Source organism: Fusarium oxysporum, chromosome 9 (genome assembly GCF_000149955.1).
Source record: "Fusarium oxysporum f. sp. lycopersici 4287 chromosome 9, whole genome shotgun sequence".
NCBI classification, from domain to species: domain Eukaryota; kingdom Fungi; phylum Ascomycota; class Sordariomycetes; order Hypocreales; family Nectriaceae; genus Fusarium; species Fusarium oxysporum.
The window spans coordinates 2,737,488-2,755,120 of NC_030994.1; the positions used below are offsets into that span (position 1 = coordinate 2,737,488).

The 17,633-nt window shown below is 47.9% G+C and overlaps 10 protein-coding genes across 12 annotated transcripts; 6 read left to right on the forward strand and 4 right to left on the reverse strand.

The window, feature by feature from the left end:
- Nucleotides 1-208: 208 nt before the first annotated feature.
- On the reverse strand, nt 209-2,743 carry FOXG_12869 (allantoinase). Its single transcript, XM_018392796.1, has 2 exons — nt 1,751-2,743; nt 209-1,704 (listed from the first exon to the last, which is right to left on the reverse strand). Exons 1-2 carry the CDS (start codon nt 2,276-2,278, stop codon nt 649-651), a joined length of 1,584 nt encoding a protein of 527 aa, XP_018251382.1. The 5' UTR covers nt 2,279-2,743; the 3' UTR covers nt 209-648.
- A 293-nt stretch (nt 2,744-3,036) lies between these two features.
- FOXG_12870 (hexaprenyl pyrophosphate synthase, mitochondrial) lies at nt 3,037-5,279 on the reverse strand. The gene is made up of 2 exons (XM_018392797.1): nt 3,878-5,279; nt 3,037-3,800 (listed from the first exon to the last, which is right to left on the reverse strand). Exons 1-2 carry the CDS (start codon nt 5,081-5,083, stop codon nt 3,639-3,641), a joined length of 1,368 nt encoding a protein of 455 aa, XP_018251383.1. The 5' UTR covers nt 5,084-5,279; the 3' UTR covers nt 3,037-3,638.
- Nucleotides 3,853-6,589, forward strand: FOXG_12871 (uncharacterized protein). 3 transcript variants are annotated; one of them, XM_018392799.1, is made up of 3 exons: nt 3,853-4,171; nt 4,295-5,855; nt 5,907-6,583. In XM_018392799.1, the coding sequence occupies exons 2-3, from the start codon at nt 5,568-5,570 to the stop codon at nt 6,444-6,446; spliced, it is 828 nt and encodes a 275-aa protein (XP_018251385.1). In that variant the 5' UTR covers nt 3,853-4,171; nt 4,295-5,567; the 3' UTR covers nt 6,447-6,583. The 3 variants fall into 3 exon arrangements, with proteins under 3 accessions (XP_018251385.1, XP_018251386.1, XP_018251384.1); XM_018392800.1 differs by having other exon boundaries at nt 4,298-5,855; XM_018392798.1 differs by having other exon boundaries at nt 3,853-5,855; nt 5,907-6,589.
- A 72-nt stretch (nt 6,590-6,661) lies between these two features.
- Nucleotides 6,662-7,790, forward strand: FOXG_20803 (uncharacterized protein; the record flags this gene model as incomplete). The annotated part of the gene is made up of 2 exons (XM_018401111.1): nt 6,662-6,774; nt 7,034-7,790. The coding sequence occupies 2 exons, from the start codon at nt 6,662-6,664 to the stop codon at nt 7,788-7,790; spliced, it is 870 nt and encodes a 289-aa protein (XP_018251387.1).
- Nucleotides 7,791-8,537: 747 nt separating this feature from the next.
- FOXG_12872 (uncharacterized protein) lies at nt 8,538-9,947 on the forward strand (the record flags this gene model as incomplete). Its single annotated transcript, XM_018392801.1, has 3 exons — nt 8,538-8,938; nt 8,992-9,347; nt 9,394-9,947. 3 exons carry the CDS (start codon nt 8,538-8,540, stop codon nt 9,945-9,947), a joined length of 1,311 nt encoding a protein of 436 aa, XP_018251388.1.
- A 269-nt stretch (nt 9,948-10,216) lies between these two features.
- FOXG_12873 (uncharacterized protein) lies at nt 10,217-11,275 on the forward strand. Its single transcript, XM_018392802.1, has 2 exons — nt 10,217-10,638; nt 10,690-11,275. The coding sequence occupies exons 1-2, from the start codon at nt 10,377-10,379 to the stop codon at nt 11,142-11,144; spliced, it is 717 nt and encodes a 238-aa protein (XP_018251389.1). The 5' UTR covers nt 10,217-10,376; the 3' UTR covers nt 11,145-11,275.
- An 834-nt stretch (nt 11,276-12,109) lies between these two features.
- On the forward strand, nt 12,110-12,394 carry FOXG_20804 (uncharacterized protein; the record flags this gene model as incomplete). The annotated part of the gene is made up of 1 exon (XM_018401112.1): nt 12,110-12,394. One exon carries the CDS (start codon nt 12,110-12,112, stop codon nt 12,392-12,394), a length of 285 nt encoding a protein of 94 aa, XP_018251390.1.
- A 177-nt stretch (nt 12,395-12,571) lies between these two features.
- FOXG_12874 (glucose N-acetyltransferase 1) lies at nt 12,572-14,190 on the reverse strand. Its single transcript, XM_018392803.1, has 3 exons — nt 13,430-14,190; nt 12,788-13,380; nt 12,572-12,734 (listed from the first exon to the last, which is right to left on the reverse strand). Exons 1-3 carry the CDS (start codon nt 14,055-14,057, stop codon nt 12,666-12,668), a joined length of 1,290 nt encoding a protein of 429 aa, XP_018251391.1. The 5' UTR covers nt 14,058-14,190; the 3' UTR covers nt 12,572-12,665.
- A 422-nt stretch (nt 14,191-14,612) lies between these two features.
- FOXG_12875 (uncharacterized protein) lies at nt 14,613-14,876 on the reverse strand (the record flags this gene model as incomplete). Its single annotated transcript, XM_018392804.1, has 1 exon — nt 14,613-14,876. The coding sequence occupies one exon, from the start codon at nt 14,874-14,876 to the stop codon at nt 14,613-14,615; it is 264 nt and encodes an 87-aa protein (XP_018251392.1).
- Nucleotides 14,877-17,297: 2,421 nt separating this feature from the next.
- Nucleotides 17,298-17,558, forward strand: FOXG_20805 (uncharacterized protein; the record flags this gene model as incomplete). The annotated part of the gene is made up of 2 exons (XM_018401113.1): nt 17,298-17,424; nt 17,515-17,558. The coding sequence occupies 2 exons, from the start codon at nt 17,298-17,300 to the stop codon at nt 17,556-17,558; spliced, it is 171 nt and encodes a 56-aa protein (XP_018251393.1).
- Between the last annotated feature and the right edge of the window lie 75 nt (nt 17,559-17,633).

Consider the following 17,633-nt stretch of genomic DNA (forward strand, 5'->3'; position numbering starts at 1 on the left):
TCTCTCTCGCCTAAGCCGAGGTTTCTTAAGATTCGATGCGACTTAAGCGAGCTCTTTAACGGTTTTCGCGAGACATGGTTTATTTCGTATAGCATGATGATACGGTAATCTTTATCCCTTTAAGAGTGTTTTACGGGGTAGCTAATAAGAATCATGAATTGAACAATGCGAATGATGCTGTGGAATGGAATTGCCTGGGGGCAAATGACTCGAGGTCAAGAAATTGAACGAGGGATGAAGCTAAGAAAGGTAGATCTCAAATTAATACGAATATTGCTCATCTAGATCGAGGTCTCGATTCTTCTCATCCCGCCAATTGACTAGACTAGAAGCATAAAGAATAGAACAATAATAATAAATAACGACCTTCAATAGATCGGAGTAGAACCTCCAAATGCCTCACACCAAATCACAAAATGCATCGTCAACCCCACAATTTCTCCAAATCATCTTTCTTCGTGCTACGCTCAAGACACATCAAAAGCTCACATGCACATCAAAGACAATCCAATGACGCCACAATCTCATCAATCTCGAATCTCATTACTCATGCTATTCAATAAGAAAAACACAAACCCAAGACATAGATGATAATAAAATACAATTCTATCCGCCAACGCCCAAAATGCTATCTCGTCATCAATCATTTCAAAATGTTCGCTTCTCAGTGATGCTCTCGCCCAAAGGCTTGCCAACCACAAACCCAGAGTTGGCCGCTCCAAGCTCAAAAACCTTGTTACCACGCAGCCAAGTCTCCTTCACACGACCAGTGAATTGATGGCCTTCCCACGGTGAACAGCGGTTCTTCCATCGCATATCACCCTGTGAAAACGTCCACTCGTCTGCATCGTCGAAGACACAGATATCTGCATCCATACCGACTCTGATAGCGCCCTTGCGATGCGAAAGACCGACTTGGGCGGCTGTGGCTTGGCAGCAAAGACGAACAATGTCGGTGATGCTGGGTGTCTTGGAGAAGGCGCTGCGCTTCTTGGCTGTGGTGTGAAGGATGGGGAGACCAAGACCGACTGAGGAGATGCCGCCCCAGGCTGCGAAGAAATCACCGCGTTCCTTTTCGGCGTTCTGGGCTTCAGAGTGTGTTACGTCGATGCCTGAGTCATTGTGGGGGATGTTGGGTCGGTCGGTGTCGAGATGCTGAGGGAGGAGCTTGAGTTGGGGTGTGCAGGGTGAGTGATCCGACACAACAGTCTTGATGCATGAGTCCTCAGCGACGAGCTCTTCCCAAAGACCATCGCGGTTCTTTCCCTCGCGGATAGGAGGACAGCACTTGTGTCGAGTGTCGCCCTTCTCGATCTCCTCAGCTGTAAGGCCGAGGTAGTGGAAGCAAGTCTCAGCTGTAATGTTGATGCCTGCCTTGCGAGCTGCCTTGAGGAGAGGAATGCACTGGGTAGCAGACAGGTGAACGATGTGAAGGTGTAGCGAGGGGGCAATGTGTGCTTGGCTGAGAATCTCCTCTATGGCATATGTTTCGAAAGCAGGGGGTCGAGATTCGAGGAAGGTCTTGTATGCGGTGAGTTCACCGGTGGGAGCGAGCGGAGCTTCTGAGGTCTGAACGTCATCGCCGACGGATTGAGTAATGGGAGGGATCATTTCGGCGTGGAACATGAGAGTGGTAGGGCTGTCCTTGAGAGTCTCCATGGCGAGGGCGATATCTTTGGAAGAGACAGCAGGGAACTCATCAACCTATGAATGTCAGCTTGCGACTCAACTTACAAAACAGGAAACTTACACCAGACTCGATCAAGAACCCTTTAAATCCTCGAACACCAGCTTCAACAAGAGGTCTCAGCTCATCAGCATTACCAGGAATAACACCGCCATAAAATCCAACATCAACCCAGCACTGTCCCCGACTCGCCCTCAACTTCTCCTCAAACCCACTAAGAGTGGTCGTAGGAGGAATAGCATTCAGCGGCATATCAACAACGGTAGTGACACCACCGCTAGCAGCAGCACGGGTACCAGTCCAGAAGCCCTCCCACTCCGTACGACCAGGCTCGTTCAAGTGAACATGAGCGTCGACGAGACCGGGCAGGAGAAGCTTAGGAGTATGGTCGACGTACTCTGTACCAGCAGGGAAGCTTGTTGAGGGGAGGACTTCGGGGATGACAGAGATGATCTTTCCGGTGATGGGGCTGACGACGATGGAAGCAGGAGTGATGGCGAGAGAGTCATCGGGGAGAGTGACGACTACTCGAGAGGATACGAGGACGGAGAGAGGACCCTCAGGGTATTGCTCAGCGTTTGAAGTTGTCATGGTGGGCAAAAACAGCGTTGCTGAACCAAACAGGGGAGGAATAAAGAAAAGAAAAAAAGAGAACGAAACTCAATCTCAAACAAAAAAGATAAAGCTACAGCTTATCAAAAAATCCGGGGAATCCTAGTTTCTATCCCTTTTCGTCCTCGTGCTTCTCGCCGAGGTCTTCTCTTATCCCTTATCTCTAAACCTCTTGGAGGGGCTGACCACGGGATTGGTGGGGTTGTGTTGGCTTCAAAGATAAGACCAAACGTCAGATGAGGACGGCGCAGATAAAGATAAGAGCGCAGGCTAAGATCGAGTGATCGGAGAATTTCCTTATCAAAGAGGACAAGACAATTGGTTCAACGAGTGTTGCTCTACAGAAAAGAAGGGGAAGAGGGAAGAAAAAGCCACCCCCAGAATCCGGGAATGGCCTCGCTCTTATCGAGGTTTCTCGGCTCGGGGAAATATCGTACATATTTCATTATTCGATCAAAACCTCAAGTTCCAGTTTGCTGTTCCTGATCCCCGTTCCGGCTTTCAGGTCCCACTTACAGAAAAGCTTAGCTTATCGAGCCTCGAAAAATCCAGAATTTCAGGGTCCATCGGACACTGCCGACGTCCGCCTGGCCAATCAGACACTGAACCCTTTACGCCGATGGTGATTGAATCGAGTAACCATCGAGTAATGCCATCGCAGGATAGGTAAGTTCCCAACGGTGCGGCTTCGGATGAATTCGTTAGTTTTCGGGTTTTTATGGCTTTTCTTGGTGCACTGAGGCTATTCGGGGTCTACGAGAAGAACAGTCAGCAGGTGTGTTCTCGTGTTGAGGGCCGAATGACTGCAGAACACGTTTTCATTACTCGATCAAAAGCCCATCGTCGTGGTGTTGTTGTTGCCCCCGCGGAGGTGCATTGATCATGATCTAACTGAGGATTACTCGATCACCTAATTCGGCAACACTCCATCATCACAGCGAGTATTACATGGGTATTACTCGATCAAAACACCAAGTTCAGCATACACACATCCTCCATACCCGAGGTTACCAAAGTCTAAAGCTCCCTTGCCAAGCTCACGCCCTCTTATGACACGTTGAGTACAGTAAATAGTAAGAACAGTATAATCATGCATGCATCACTTTCCTGTCCCGTCTAGACGTTCTCGTTCTGTAACAAAGGGAGTCTAAGCACAATCATACAGTACACCGCCATGCCCCAGCTGACCAAAAACCCTCCCATGACTTTTTGACCAAAATGTTGCTTTTTCTCTCGTCCTCCGTCATGAAAAAAATAAATGTGATGCGATGTGATGTGATAGTCGTACACGGCGTGTATCCCGCCTTTTTCATCTTTCCCTCCCTTGAAGTAATGTCCGTTACTTCTGTCGCTTGAGCGACTTATGCGCCATCTCAATCAATCCGTCCTTAGCCTCACTCTCGGGGAATTCCGCAATCGAGGCAATAGCTTTATCCACGTATTCTTGCGCGAGAGCCCTCGTCTGCTCAATACCGTCGCTCTGAAGAACCAACTCACGTGCCTGTGCCGTTGTTAGCATGGATTATCTCCAACAGATGTGATTCGTCGGGTGACAAAGAGTGAATGCAGCCAACTTACCCTTTGTACGTCACCCTCCTGGGCAAACTTGCGGCCAACGAGGGCTCCGAGTTCCGGCATCTGCTTCCAAGCAAATAGCAGTGGTGCCGTCGCGAGTCCCAGCTCCAAATCTGCCCCCGCAGGCTTACCCAGATCCGATCCGCTCTGTGTATAATCCAAAAGGTCGTCTACCAACTGGAAAGCCAATCCCAGGTTTCGTCCATACGAGTAAGCAGCATCGACTGTCACAGCATCCGTGTTACCCAGCAAAGCGGCAGCTCGGCAAGACTTTGAGATAAGCGATGCAGTCTTGAGGTACGTCTTTTGCAGGTAGTATGTGACAGTCTCCTCCGACCACTTGGGATTCCTCTCGTCCCGCTCCGTGTTCTTAAGCTGCATGAACTCGCCCTCCACGAGGTTAGCAATAACAGTAGCCAGCAGCTCGACAACCTCTGGGTTTCGAAGACGAGCCAGCGCAACAGATGCCCTGCCTAGCAAGAAATCACCAGCCAGAACAGCCATCTTGTTGCCAAACTCCAAATTTGCCGAGGGCGAGCCACGTCGAGAAATAGAGTGATCGATAACGTCGTCGTGAAGGAGAGAAGCCGTGTGGATCAGCTCCGTGATTTCGGCAAGCCGTCGCTGGCTGGGAAGAATATCGGAGTTTGCATCGGGGACTTCTTGTTCGAGAGATGATAGAGGCTGAGCAGAGGGGTTCACATCGGCGAGGATCTGAGCTGGCGATATCGAAGTGTCGACGCCACGGTAAGTAACTATAGGAGCCGTAGGAGGAGTCTTTGGGCAGAGATATGTAGCTCTGCTCATGAGGAGAACGATCAATGGTCTGACATGCTTGCCCTCAGCCTGGGTATAATATTTGGCAGCACGGTCAAGCGAAGGATGACCAGATCCGAGGAGTTTTCGAATGTTGCCCGTGAGGAACTTCATCTCTTTGGCGACAGTCCGTAGAGGATCGACATGCATTGCATCTTTGGAAGCCTTCTTGACGACATTGCTTACGACGTTGGAAGCGACTTGAACAGCCGCACCCCAGGCTGAGTCCCTTCGAGGACTAGTATGCAACGAAGCGCTGTGTATCCTCGAGGGAGATCGACTGACGGTCAATTGTCTGCACAGAGCGCAAGCCGGAGCAGCAGCGCTTGTCCTCGTCCACAAGGCCTGTCTGTTCATAGTGCCGCGCACCACCGAGGCCCCCGGACGGAGCATCGTAGCGGACCTTTATAGATAATTCCCAGACGGTGAATAAATCGAGTGTTATAACGGCATTCGTTTAATTATATCGTCTTGTCCGGGACGTTCGTAGGCGGTGGTAGTTTCGAGATCGTCAATGGCGAGGGAAATTTTGTTCGATGGCTGCTGGATTCTCGATTGATCCGATTCTCTAAACTTTTCCAGCTCTAGCTGTGTTCTGCTAAGCCGGGGGGTTTGCGGGTCCGTTCGGCGGGCAGCCGATAACAGGCCGTCAAGAGACGGAATGTGATTGGACGAATTGGGTATGGGGCCGTCAAGCTAAGCGTCAGCGGATGAATCGCTACGGAACTGGCCTGGAAATAGATGCCTGTTGATCAAGCTTTGGCCTTTGATACGTTTCAATTAAGCATCAACGACAGCTCACCACGACTTTACCACTATTGAGCTTGTACCGGTTGTTTGAACACGATAACTTGCATAAGAAGTGCTACAGAACAACATGGTGCTACTCACAATGACGTCCTCTATTCTGGAGGCGTTGTCGATTGTCGAAGCTACAGAAACACCACAAATCGAAGATCATGACGGAACAGAGGAACAAGAATTACAACAACCCACCAAAGAACCTACTTTAGATGACCCGGAACTTGGAAATCCCATATCGCATGGCCAAATAGTTGATCTGTGGAAGCAACTGAAAGCTCAAGGCAACTCAAACTTCACCCTCGAACAACTTCTTCGCGGCGCATCTGTCTACATCCCTCCTCCACCTCCCAAACCCGAACCCGTAAGTCATCCCAGATCTCCTCTTCTTCGTTCTTCATACTGACCACTGTAGTCCCCCGAATACAAAGCTCTAATGGCCCGTCTCCGTCGCGAAGAAGAAGCCCGCACCTACGAACGAATGATAAACCCACCTCCCCAACACGAAACCTTCAAAGACCACTTCCCCTCCAGCGCCGCCGCCTTCGCCGCCGCAAACCGACCAACATCCTCCGCAGACCTCGGCGACGACGACATGGCGATGGAAGAAGTGCACAAGCAAGTCACGCTGATCATCAACTTCCTCGTCAGTATCGCCGGCGTCGCAGGAACATTATGGGTTACAGCTCGGTGGTGGAGTTTGCCGGCACGGATGTTTCTGACGATGGGTGGGAGTATTCTTGTTGCTATTGCGGAGGTTGTGGTGTATAATGCGTATATTTGGAAGATGGACCAGGGGAGGAAGAAGCATGGGAAAGTTAAGGAGGTTAGGGAGGTAGTTGAGAGTTGGGTGCTGGGGAAGGATGAGGATGAGAAGAGTGTTTTGATCAAGGAGAAGGATAGAACGGAAGATGGAGTGAGGAAACGAAAGACAGAAGCGAAGGTCGAGACATGATCTAAGCATATACCGTAATATCATAATTTAATTAGAAGAGAATGAGGACGCCAGCTTCACAACTGGCAATGCGATATTCGCTTTACATCGATATTGAGGCTTCTTTATAGCAATTGAGAAATTCGATATGGCCATAATCTTACCTGGATAAAATCATGATCATGATTCAAGCAAAAGCACGGGCATTGCGTAGCAGCCATGATGGTGGTGATATCATGGCTGGGACCCATGTGACTGCGCGCCAGGCGCGTCTTAACGCGTCTTCCCAGTCCAGTGGGGCATCTATCACTTTCACTGTTTTCTCTCCTCGGCAAGCCTCAACTTCGAAGTCAAGACCGCATCCATTGTTTATTTATTAGTCCCTTTCTTTCGTTCTTTCCCAAGTCGTCTCCATTGTATATAAAATTCCCTTCTCCTGCGGACATTCCATACGCATTGGCAGTGCGGCGTGTTTACGTGCACCACGCGACAGCAACACGGATTAAGATTCATGTTGGGCAGCATGACAGTTAATTGAAGGGCAAACCCCCATAATGTATGATCCTCGAGCTTTGATCGTACCAAGGGAAATGTACTGACTCAATCAGGTGTGCAAGTCCAGCGCCATCGGTACCGCGATCGCGCGTCAAACCATTACGAACATATGGCAAACGAAGCATTCGGGACGACTCACCGAAAGAGCCAAACACCAAGAAACGAAGGGTATTAACAGAAGTAACAGCTTCTGAACCAGCATCCAAAGGCGCAGACACGGCGCCGCTGGAGAAGGTCACAGAAGAGGCGAAGAACACACCTGAATCGACAACAACGAACAAACCCACTACCGAGCCAGTCAAGAAGGGATCAATCTTGAACTTCTTCAAACTTGTACCTCCATCGTCTACAGTTACCTCCAGCCCAAAGAGCGACGAGTCTCAACCCGGAACCACACCCCCATCCTCACCACCGCAACCACCAAAGATAGAATTGCGAAAGAAACCACGCCTACTACGCTTCCGCGGCACATCAACACCATTACTAGACGACGAGAACAGAGGAGATGATACACAAGGCGAGGACACAGAAGCCGAAGACTCCGGCACCAAATCCGCTCGACCAACTGCTCAGGAGAACTCTTTACAGCGTGAATCGAGCACAAGCGATATAAAACCAGGAAAGAAGGGGAAAGCAAAGACACCGACTGTACAAACGACACTAAACTTATCGTCACAAGCAGCGTTTTCGGAGTGTAAGGTGTGTAATACTGTGTGGAATCCGCTGTATCCGGATGATGTGAAGTTTCATACGAAGCAGCACGCGGCTGTTTTGAGGGCGAAGAAAAAAGAGAAGGAGAGTGAATTATAGAACTTGATACCCATTTATGAATGATGAATTGCATTAGAATCGAAGCTTTGTGTTAGTGTGATTGGATCTGTTGACAATGAGCGCTGTGGTTAGTTGGAGATGGTAGATCCCTGCTGCGGACGGGTAGGGCTGAGCCAACATGCGACGTAGATCACCGTCACTTCAAAGAAAACGGGAGAATACTTGGGACTATAATATCTAGTGATCAAAACAATCGAGATTTGAGGCTAATTCAGGATAACTTTATCAGCTTAGCAGGCTCCTCAAAACGTCTATTTCCGGTCCTTGATGCAAGGATTTCAAGTCTGAAGCGTTATCTTGAAACCTTCACAATGCACTTATGCTTAAAAAGCCACAACATAGCCTTAAATCTGACGACGCATAACGGTAAGTCAATGTCACAGATCCTGGTTCATAGCCCACATCACGGTGATGCGTGGCTGTGCTGATGATGAAATATATACAAATGCGTCAGCCCAGCCTGTAATCTCATTCTCTACAATAACCTGAGCCAGTCACTAAAATCATGCCAAGAAAAGCAGGGAATGGGTGCATTACATGTCGGTAAGTCTTGGTATTTCGTGGTAGCATGAGGGTTTGACTAATAAGAGCAGCATTCGTCGTGTAAAATGCGACTTGGCGAAACCTTCGTGTCAAAGATGTTTAAATTCTAAACGTCAATGCGATGGATATCTACCTGAGGACTCAACGGTTACACGACGTCAACTTGCAGAGGCAGCTCGGCAAATGTCAGTGATTGGACCGATCTCACAAGCTTTATCTCAGTATCCACGGGATAGAAGTCGTTCAGCGACACCGACAAATCTAACGCTGTTCGATGTATTTCGTACATTAACTGCTCCGTCGACTGCATCGTTTATACCATCGCAATTCTGGACAAGGGAGTTACTCCAGCTGGCGCATTCTGAACCAGCAGTATGGCACGCTACCCTTGCTCTGGGGGCGCTTCATCAACGACATGAGCTGTTCTGGCAAGGTCATGGGTATCACAGCGGTGAGAAACTATGGTCGCAGGCAAATGAGAACTATGGCCGTGCGATAACGTGTGCTCGAGATGTGAAGGATCCAACACAACTGCTTGCATTGAGTCTTGCGCTTTTATCAGTTACAAACATGATGGGTCGATGGTCCGAAAGTCAAGTTCACATCATGGCTGGTCATCGGTTGCTAAGTCAAGCAGGACATGGTTCCGAGACGTCGGGTGCCGCAGAGATATTGACGAGGTGGACTTGATGGCCATGACATTCTCTGATTCATCAGCGCCGTATCCTTATAAGCTGGCGCCGAGAACGGTGTGGATTGATGAGTACATGAAGACCGCGGAGATAGAGAGCTATGGACAAGCTGGTACGGCGTTGTTTGGAATGATGAGAAGACTCATGATGTTGTCTGAGACGACGGTAGCAGGAGATGAAGAGGGTGCAGCAAAAGACCTCGCGATGCTGCATCTCACAATGAAGGATCTTAGCTCTTGGGAGTACAAGATGGCCCAGTTCGAGAAGAAGCATCCGAACCCCCACGACGAAAACAGGCGCCGTGTCCATCAGGTTGTACCACACCATGTTACGCATGTTCCTATCAGGGGGCGCTTTCGGCCCAGAAACACGATGGGACAGATTCCTAGGCCACTACGAACGCATCCTCACACTCGCAGAAACACTCTGGTCCAACACACCACCATCCCAAGTCCAATCCCCCCTCTCCCTAGAATCAGGCTTCATCGTTCCCGCCTTCATGGACGCCCAGCGCTGTCGCCATCCGTGGCTCCGACGCCGCGCAATTAGTTTTCTCTACAAGATCAAGCGACAAGAAGGGATGTGGCACAGCGACGGTGCAGCAGCAGTGGGCCAACGAATAATGGAAATTGAAGGACAGAAGTACTTTGATAGCGATTTAGCTTCTCCGTTAGAAGCTATGGAAGATGTTCCTTGGGAGGCGTGGGCGGAGACGGAGGATATTCCTGCGAGGACGAGCTGGGCGGGTATAGAGAGGGTTCCTGAGATGATGAGAATGAGAGAGACGTTGGTTATGGTGGATGCAGTTGAGAAGAGGGTTGAGTTATCGCTTATAATGAGTTCAGGCGATGATATCGGGAGTTTTGGAGAAGTGAAATCCGAGACTGTGGTGTTTGGATAAGAAAATGAGCCAGTAGTAATCATAACAGCGTACATCGATTTTCGTATTCGAGTGACGCGTTCGTATTCGCATCTGAAATACCCAAGATCACCAAACGGACCCCGAGATTCCCGCTTCCCATTTATTTTTCCGATATTATTCAAGAGTGGCCAATGGGAGTGTTTGGAGATAATCCTTCTGTCGTGGGGATGGAAATGGTTCGATGGCGGATCTTGAGTTTCCGATGTGCCAAGCGGGTAAACGGTATAAGATGTTTGGGTGGAGGAAGGAACAAGGCTGTGGTGAATCAGTTTGTGTAAACTGCAGACTTAAGTTGATTGGAGTATTTAAAAGAGGCGTACTCAGCTTCGTCTTACAAACAACAATAAACATTTCAGCTGCTCTCGCTTCCACTTTGACTTCACTTCTTGCGCAGCAGACACAGACACAATGGACACTCTCATCGAAAGCGTCAACGCAACAGCGAAAATTCCCCTTCACCCATTCTGGCCATTGAACACAGCCCTTCCTCAATATGCCGCCAACACGCTATCCTCCCGCGCTCTCGTAGCATCCTTCGTCGTCGGCGCAAGTGCCATTCTCGGAGTAACACTGTCCCTGATCCAACAATCTCGTCGAAAACCATCAAAGACGGAGATATTCATGACACTGTGGTTTGCTCTCTGCGGATGCATCCATTTATTCTTCGAGGGTATGTACTCCCCCTTCTAATATCGGGTTGTTAGTGGTGCTAATGGATCAGGTTACTACGTCGTCAACTTCGTCGACATCCCCAACAGACAATTCCTCTTCGCCCAGCTCTGGAAAGAATACTCCCTCTCAGACTCACGCTACCTCACTCAAGACTCCTTCCTCGTTCCCATGGAAGCCATAACCGCCTTCCTCTGGGGTCCAATGTCGTTCTTTTGCGCATGGAGCATCGTCAAGCAACATCCCCTCCGACACCCTATCCAGCTGATCATCAGCGTTGGACAACTCTACGGCGATTTGTTGTACTTTGGTACTTGCTACTTCAACGAGATCGTTCATAGCATTGTGTACTGTCGCCCGGAGCAGTTTTACTTTTACATGTATTATGTTTTCTGTAATGCGATTTGGATTGTTGTTCCGACGGTTTGTGTGGTTCATAGTGTTGTTCAGACGAAGAGGGCTTTTGCAAAGGTTCAGGAGGTTGAGAGGGTGAAGAAGGGAATGTAAATGGAGGATAGTGATGGAGGAGAAAGGTGACGGACAAGTTGATACTGGGCTACGGAGGATGAAGTAGCAATAGTAAAAGTCACTCCTTTTCACTTCAACGTAATTGATTAAATCCCGTTTCTCTTCTCACACCTTACATACATTAGTCGAAGGTGTCATACCAACAGGTATGATCAAATCGCTTCCGAGACCCTGATTAGAGCAAGTTACCTTCGCTTTTGCCCGGCCCCTTCTCAATCTCCTTCTCCCAACCGCCACTTTCACCTTCACCCTCATCATCCCCTTTCTGCTCCAGCTTATCCGCATCTACAATCCCCCTCTTATTCTGGGTTTGATTTCTCGCATCATCAAGATCCCTATTCCTCTTTATCTCTTCCTCAACATGCCTATGAGACCTCTCAACATCCTGCCAGTTACCCACAAGCTACTCCTCCTCTGCCCTGCCAATCTAGCTCCTTCTTCCCCAGCCCCGAGAGCTTCAGTCATTGAGCCTGGCAATCTGAACCTTCTGCCCATATGCGTTTTTCGTAATGCTGTAGCATTTCTTAGCCCATTCTACGGGCTTCTCTGTGCTACCCTTGAGAAAGGTTCCCTCGAAAATCACAGTAGACTGCCTACCAGAGAAAAGTAAACAAGCCATGTAGATAATTAGGTGATTAAGTACAACAAAATAGCGTACAAGGAATGATTCTTATTCAGCGATTCCGGGCATCGCTTTCGTCTCAAACACTGGTTTACCACCATCTTTCCACTCACAATACTGCACACTTAATCACTACAGCAACAACAACACTCACAAGCATTCTGAACTGCAATGGCACCTGTTGCGCAGCTTGCCAGCAGCTTTACCGACCGGATAATCCTATCCTTGTCCCCTTCTGTCTTCTTCGTAGAGGGAGAGTCCAAGCCCAAACCCGAGAAGGACAGTGGTGCCGGTGATTACTCTGGCCATCAAGCTTGTAGGAATGCCCATCGTCCAAGGCCTCACTTTCACCTTCGGGTTCGAAAGCCAGACTCGCGATGCGTTCAACAAGGAGTTCACCGGCTGCCAGAAGAGCCGTGGCGGGCTGTCCACCAGCATTAACTTTAGTCCCAACTCCAGCACCAAGCATAGTGAGACACTCACACAACTCATGAGCGAGGTGTTTTGGCTGTTGCCCCTGTGGCGAAGCCTGCTTTTGCTACACCTTTTGCTCTTATTGGTGACAATGGTGCTTATCCTTGGAGGCGGAAACACTTTCTTGGTTTAGTGGTGCCTGAAGTTGAGGACGTCTTTTCGATCTTGTCACTGATTAGAAGTAATTCCTTTAGTCATGTTATGGGATTGAAAGAGTACAGTATTGGTGTTGGCCTTCTCCCGCTTGTATGTTCGAGCATGATGCTATCATGACCAGCACCACTCATAAAGATCAATTGTAAAATGTCAATACCATTCATAATACTCATTTTTATTCCTTTTTGCGACTCATAAATTACCTTCAACCTCAAGCATCCCAGCTATCTCTATATGTACATGAACCGTCACATAGTCCTCCTCTCCATTCTCTTCCAATGTATCCATTTCTGCGTTCCAAACGACTCACAAACTCTCTGCAACTTGTCAGTGAACCCAGTTCACAAAACCCACAAGCACCAAAACTTACCTCTCTGTTATCCTTGAAGTCCGTATAAAGCCCATTCCAGATCTCCCTCTCCGCACAGGTCGTCTCATTCGTAGCACAATCCGGCTGATTCTGCAGTCTCACTTCGGGATCATTAATCCACGGCTTGGGAACAGGCCAGTCCGAAAAATGCACAAACTTGGCCTCGTTCAGCACAGCATTCGGATCCCACTGCTCCCTCTCACTACCAAGATACGCTGAATGGTCTTTGGCTCTAAACTCCGCCGTGAGCATATCGTATTTCCTGTGAGGCAAGACCAGAGCGCTGTCGAGATATAGACTGTTAACAATCTCCATGTCGTAGTCGTTTGGCCCTATGCTGTTCATCTTTTGGACGATGCGCTCGAATTCAACCTCGTCGGGTTGGATTAGCATTATTTGGGAGGAGAGGATCTTCTTGGGTGGATTGTCGTTGTAGAGCCAGTATGCGCGGGGCATTGCGACGGGACAGGGGGGGAGTTCGAAGAGTTCGTCCATGTGTTGGAGGACCGTGCTGTCTGAGTCGAGGGAGAGGACGCGCTCATATTGGGTTTGGTTGAAGGCGAGGAGTTTGGTGAAGGAATCTGCCCATGTTTCTAATAGAGTTAGGGAACAACGTGAAGTTGGACATTGTGATGAACGCACCGTCTTGTCCATCGCGGTGCTGGATCTCAATAGGTTGAAGAGTGACATTATACTCATCTCTTGCCCTGATTAGAAGCTTTCCACCATGCGAGCTTGAGTACGCGGCCTCTGGGTCAAGCATCTCCTGCGGATACATCAAGAGTCTATCCGCCTTGCTTCCCAACCGATGCAACGCCTCAAATATCATGACCGAGTTGCAAAGGTAGTCCTCATTTGTCACATACTGAATGTAAGCGAATCTAGACCAGCCGCCACCATCATCAACGGTCTCGTTTTCATACTTCCCACCACTCATCTCCTGAAGATCCTCCTCATCTTCAATGTTAACAAAAGGAAGAACCTCATCGTCATCAACAAAGTCTCCAATCTCGCCCTTATTTTCAAGATCTTCGATATACGCTACTGAGGTTTGATGAGGCGTTGGGACGGCAGTCGTGTCGAATGTCGAGGTATAACCTTCTTCTTCTTCAACAACATCCAAGGCGTGATTCTTCCATCTCCCAGGATCGGGTACAACTGCGTTGGAAAAGGGGGAGAGCTTAATGAGGAAGTAGAAGCATATCGTGACGATGGTGACGGGTGGTAAGATCCTGCAGAATCGCGACATGAGTGTTGACGCTACACCCATCTTGTGTACCTGGCTCCGCGACAACGCGAGAATTAAATTGTATAAGATTACTTGCAATAGCTAAGAAGGAAGAATAATTGAGGTCAAGGCATTTTTGCCGTCGTGGACAGGAAATAGGGACTCGAGGCAAGGGAGGGAAAGAGCCAAGTATCAAGGGATTAGGTTGGATGAATACAACCCTTTGCAAGGCTGATGTGAAACCATGTCTCACAGTCAACTAATCAACATCCTTTCTGTAGATCAATGGTATTTAGAGACATGAAATATTTAATTGATGTGGTTTGTCGTATTGGACACCATGCCAGATGTTCGTATGTCTCAGAACGCCAAAAGAAACGAAAGAAAGGGAGACCCCACAAACGGGACTCGTTAGCGCAATGCTTCATGCCGAATAGAAAGGGGTCCAAGTTCACACTCCTCGGGGAGCAAGAAGACTGAGGACTTCAAAAAAATAATACCAAAAGAAACTTAGTAAAGACTCCTCTAAACTTAGGCTAGATTTACCTAAATATTTTCGTCGCTTTAGGGTCAAGGTCCTAAGGTTTTTTGCCTCACCTAGACACTCTCCCTGAAGAGACCAGAATTACATACGCTAGGAATAAGTTTAGGTGCGTCGCATTTTGCTTGACCCTCCTTGAAGCCAAAGGAGTTCGGCGCATGGTGTACCAAGAAATTCTCCATGACGATACCTTGAACCAAGTCATAGAAATACAATTTTGAACGCATAATTGAATCAGCCACCGCACGTATAAGGTGAACAATATTGAAGAATTGATAGCTGTCAACGCGCAGTTCCAAACCGGTACGAGATGTAGACATTTCCTGGGATGACTCAAAGGCGCTCAATTGATCTCTGGCATCTGTAATAGATCTTTGTCATTTAATATAACGATTTTTTCTTCCTGCCTTCTTAAATGACAAATTATTTTCTTCTACAGTTCTATCTTATGTGTTCTCACGATAACCTCTCTCCTGACCTCGCGCCCACAGTACTCTCACTCACAAGATGGAGTCGTTGACTTCATCGTGGAACTCTCCGACCATGAATCGGGCTGAGGTATATGCGACTAGCATTCGATATACCATAGCTACAAATGGATTCTCGATTCCTTCAACAGTGATGATTGCTTCGGAAAGGTAGCTGAGGGTGCTGCTCATCTCAATACGAAGACGATGATTGGTGATGGGAGTGATGAAAGCTCTATCAACAGTCGATACGTACATAGTCGTCTCACCGTTAGAGGCTAAATCGACTGTCGAAGCAAGATGACCTTGAGCTATCGCGAAGGGTCGATATCCGAAACTTTGGTGTCGTTCGTAGGTACAACAGTGATGTTCTTGTCACGGCCGTTAACAGTGACGTTTAATTGAGTAGGTTCAGCGTCAACTCCGTATTTCGTACTGCCCAAGTACTTCCAAAACCCTCCAGATGCGAAACCAGTATACTTCTCTCAGGCGTGACGGAAATACTGGGGTCTTTGAAGTGCGCAACTCCCATCGCCACGATAGCATTCCCGTCACTCAAGTCAATGTAGGTCGATAACTTAGAAGCTAGCATCCCATAGTCATGGGGCAAATTCAACTTTTTAGAATTGACCGACGCAGCTGTACCCTGTTCTGCCCAGCTTTTCGTGAGTGCGAGTGAAGTTATGAATGGGCGACGCTGAAGCCGCTCCAGCAAGAAGGCCTCACATCATTTGAATGCCCTCAAGGGGTAACAAAACTTCCGACTTAAATCAGAGTGCCAATATTAACTGGTCTAAGTGCCTGCTAAATTATACTAAGTTATACTTAAATTTTCCCAAGCATTTTCATCACTCAGTATAAAGGTCCTAAGTTTTCTTGCCTCCCCTAGAATGCCCACCGAGTAGGTAAACGGTCCAACGACAGTGTACTTGATAGGCCATGTTGGTCGAAGTTCTAAAAGATAATCGTCAATGTATGTGATATTGTTCCAAGTCAGAATCTGAACACGACCTTGAATGTACTCGCATTTCTCAATAGGAGTCATAACCGCAGTCCAAACAGCACTCAGAACCAGTGACACCTACAAAAAGAGATTCAACCGAACTATATACCCAGCTATTAGATCTCAATCAATGTGTGGAATTGCCGTATACTCGCACGCTCTCATCTGATCAAGACTCATGCTCTTTGTTCAGACGTCTTCTTACACCAAGACTAATAAGTCGACAAATAGTAGCAATTTGAAACTCGGACAGTAATCTAGCGATGATTTGAAGGGCAAATTGAACAAACAGGCGATTGTCTTCAACAGATTTGATGAATGTGCCTGTGGAAGGGTGTTCCATTGATGGAGGCATAACAGAGGTGGCTGGGTGAAGTCAGAATGAAAGACATGAAAGTATTATAATCAGAAGATAAGAAACTATGGATTCAATAATCTGGCCATGATATTGGTAGATACAAGTGATCTGCAGCACAGACTGTGAATTCAAGATTCGCGATATAAGGCCACACCAGTGAGAGGAGCGAGAGATCATCCTGAAGAAGGCTTCAGCCTCCCCCTCAAATTCACTATGTTCGTTCTCCGTACCGTGAAACCTCTGCCTTACAGCGTCATGTGCAGGGGTGGATTTATGGCTAGATGCAACCGCCATAATTGACATGCTTAGCGAATCACGGTGCGTTGAGAAGCATGTATGATGCTGAGATTTTTCTGCAGCGGGACAGTGCGGGCGCTTATTTCATGTGGGAGGGACGGGAAGGATTGACAAGCAGAATGTTTAGTGAGGATGCTGGAAGTGGGTGAAGATTGATAATCCAGCATTGAAGAAACGGCTGGGCAGAACTGTTTAGAGTAAATTGAGTTCAAAGTCAACGTTGAAGTCGATTGCCGAAAATGATTAGCAGCGGGGAGGATGTGAACAGTGGGCAAATTACACTCTATTTGACTAGACACTTACACTCTGCTCATATCTCCCAATTCTACCTCGTCTTCTTTGTCTTATTCTCAATCTCCATGTCTGATTTTGGTTATCGTAGTCGGCTCGGAAGTCAGTTAGACCCGAACCTGGAGTAATCCACTTGATGCCCCAACCTCGACATCACGGGATGAGAGGTTGTAGTTTCACTTGACCTGTGGACCTAAACGAGGTAAGAAACCTAAACTTATGACCTCTATACTAAGTGGCGAAAGGCTTTAGATTAATTTAGGACAGATTTAGTGAGCGTTTATATTAGTTATTTTTGGCACCTTAAGAAGCCTTGTTGCTCTCCATGGCGTACATATATGAGAATTTCCTCGCTTACGTTCCTGGTCTTGACTTGAACTATCTTATCTTCCTTGATCAGGGTCTTGTGATGTCTCAGACCTTGATTGAAGAAGAGCTCCTGTTTGATTTCGGTACGATCAAGTCCATGATATTTCCCATTCCCAAAGGGGTGATCAGGCTTTTAAGTTAAGTTTAATATCTCTTCTTATAAGGTCTCCCAGCCTCCATCGATGACTTTATCAGTGGCTGGACTGGTGGCCTTTAATTCCTCCAGTCAATTCAAGATCAGTTCTAGTCCATAGTACGGAAACAGCAGAAGGCCGGTCGGATCTCAAGGTTA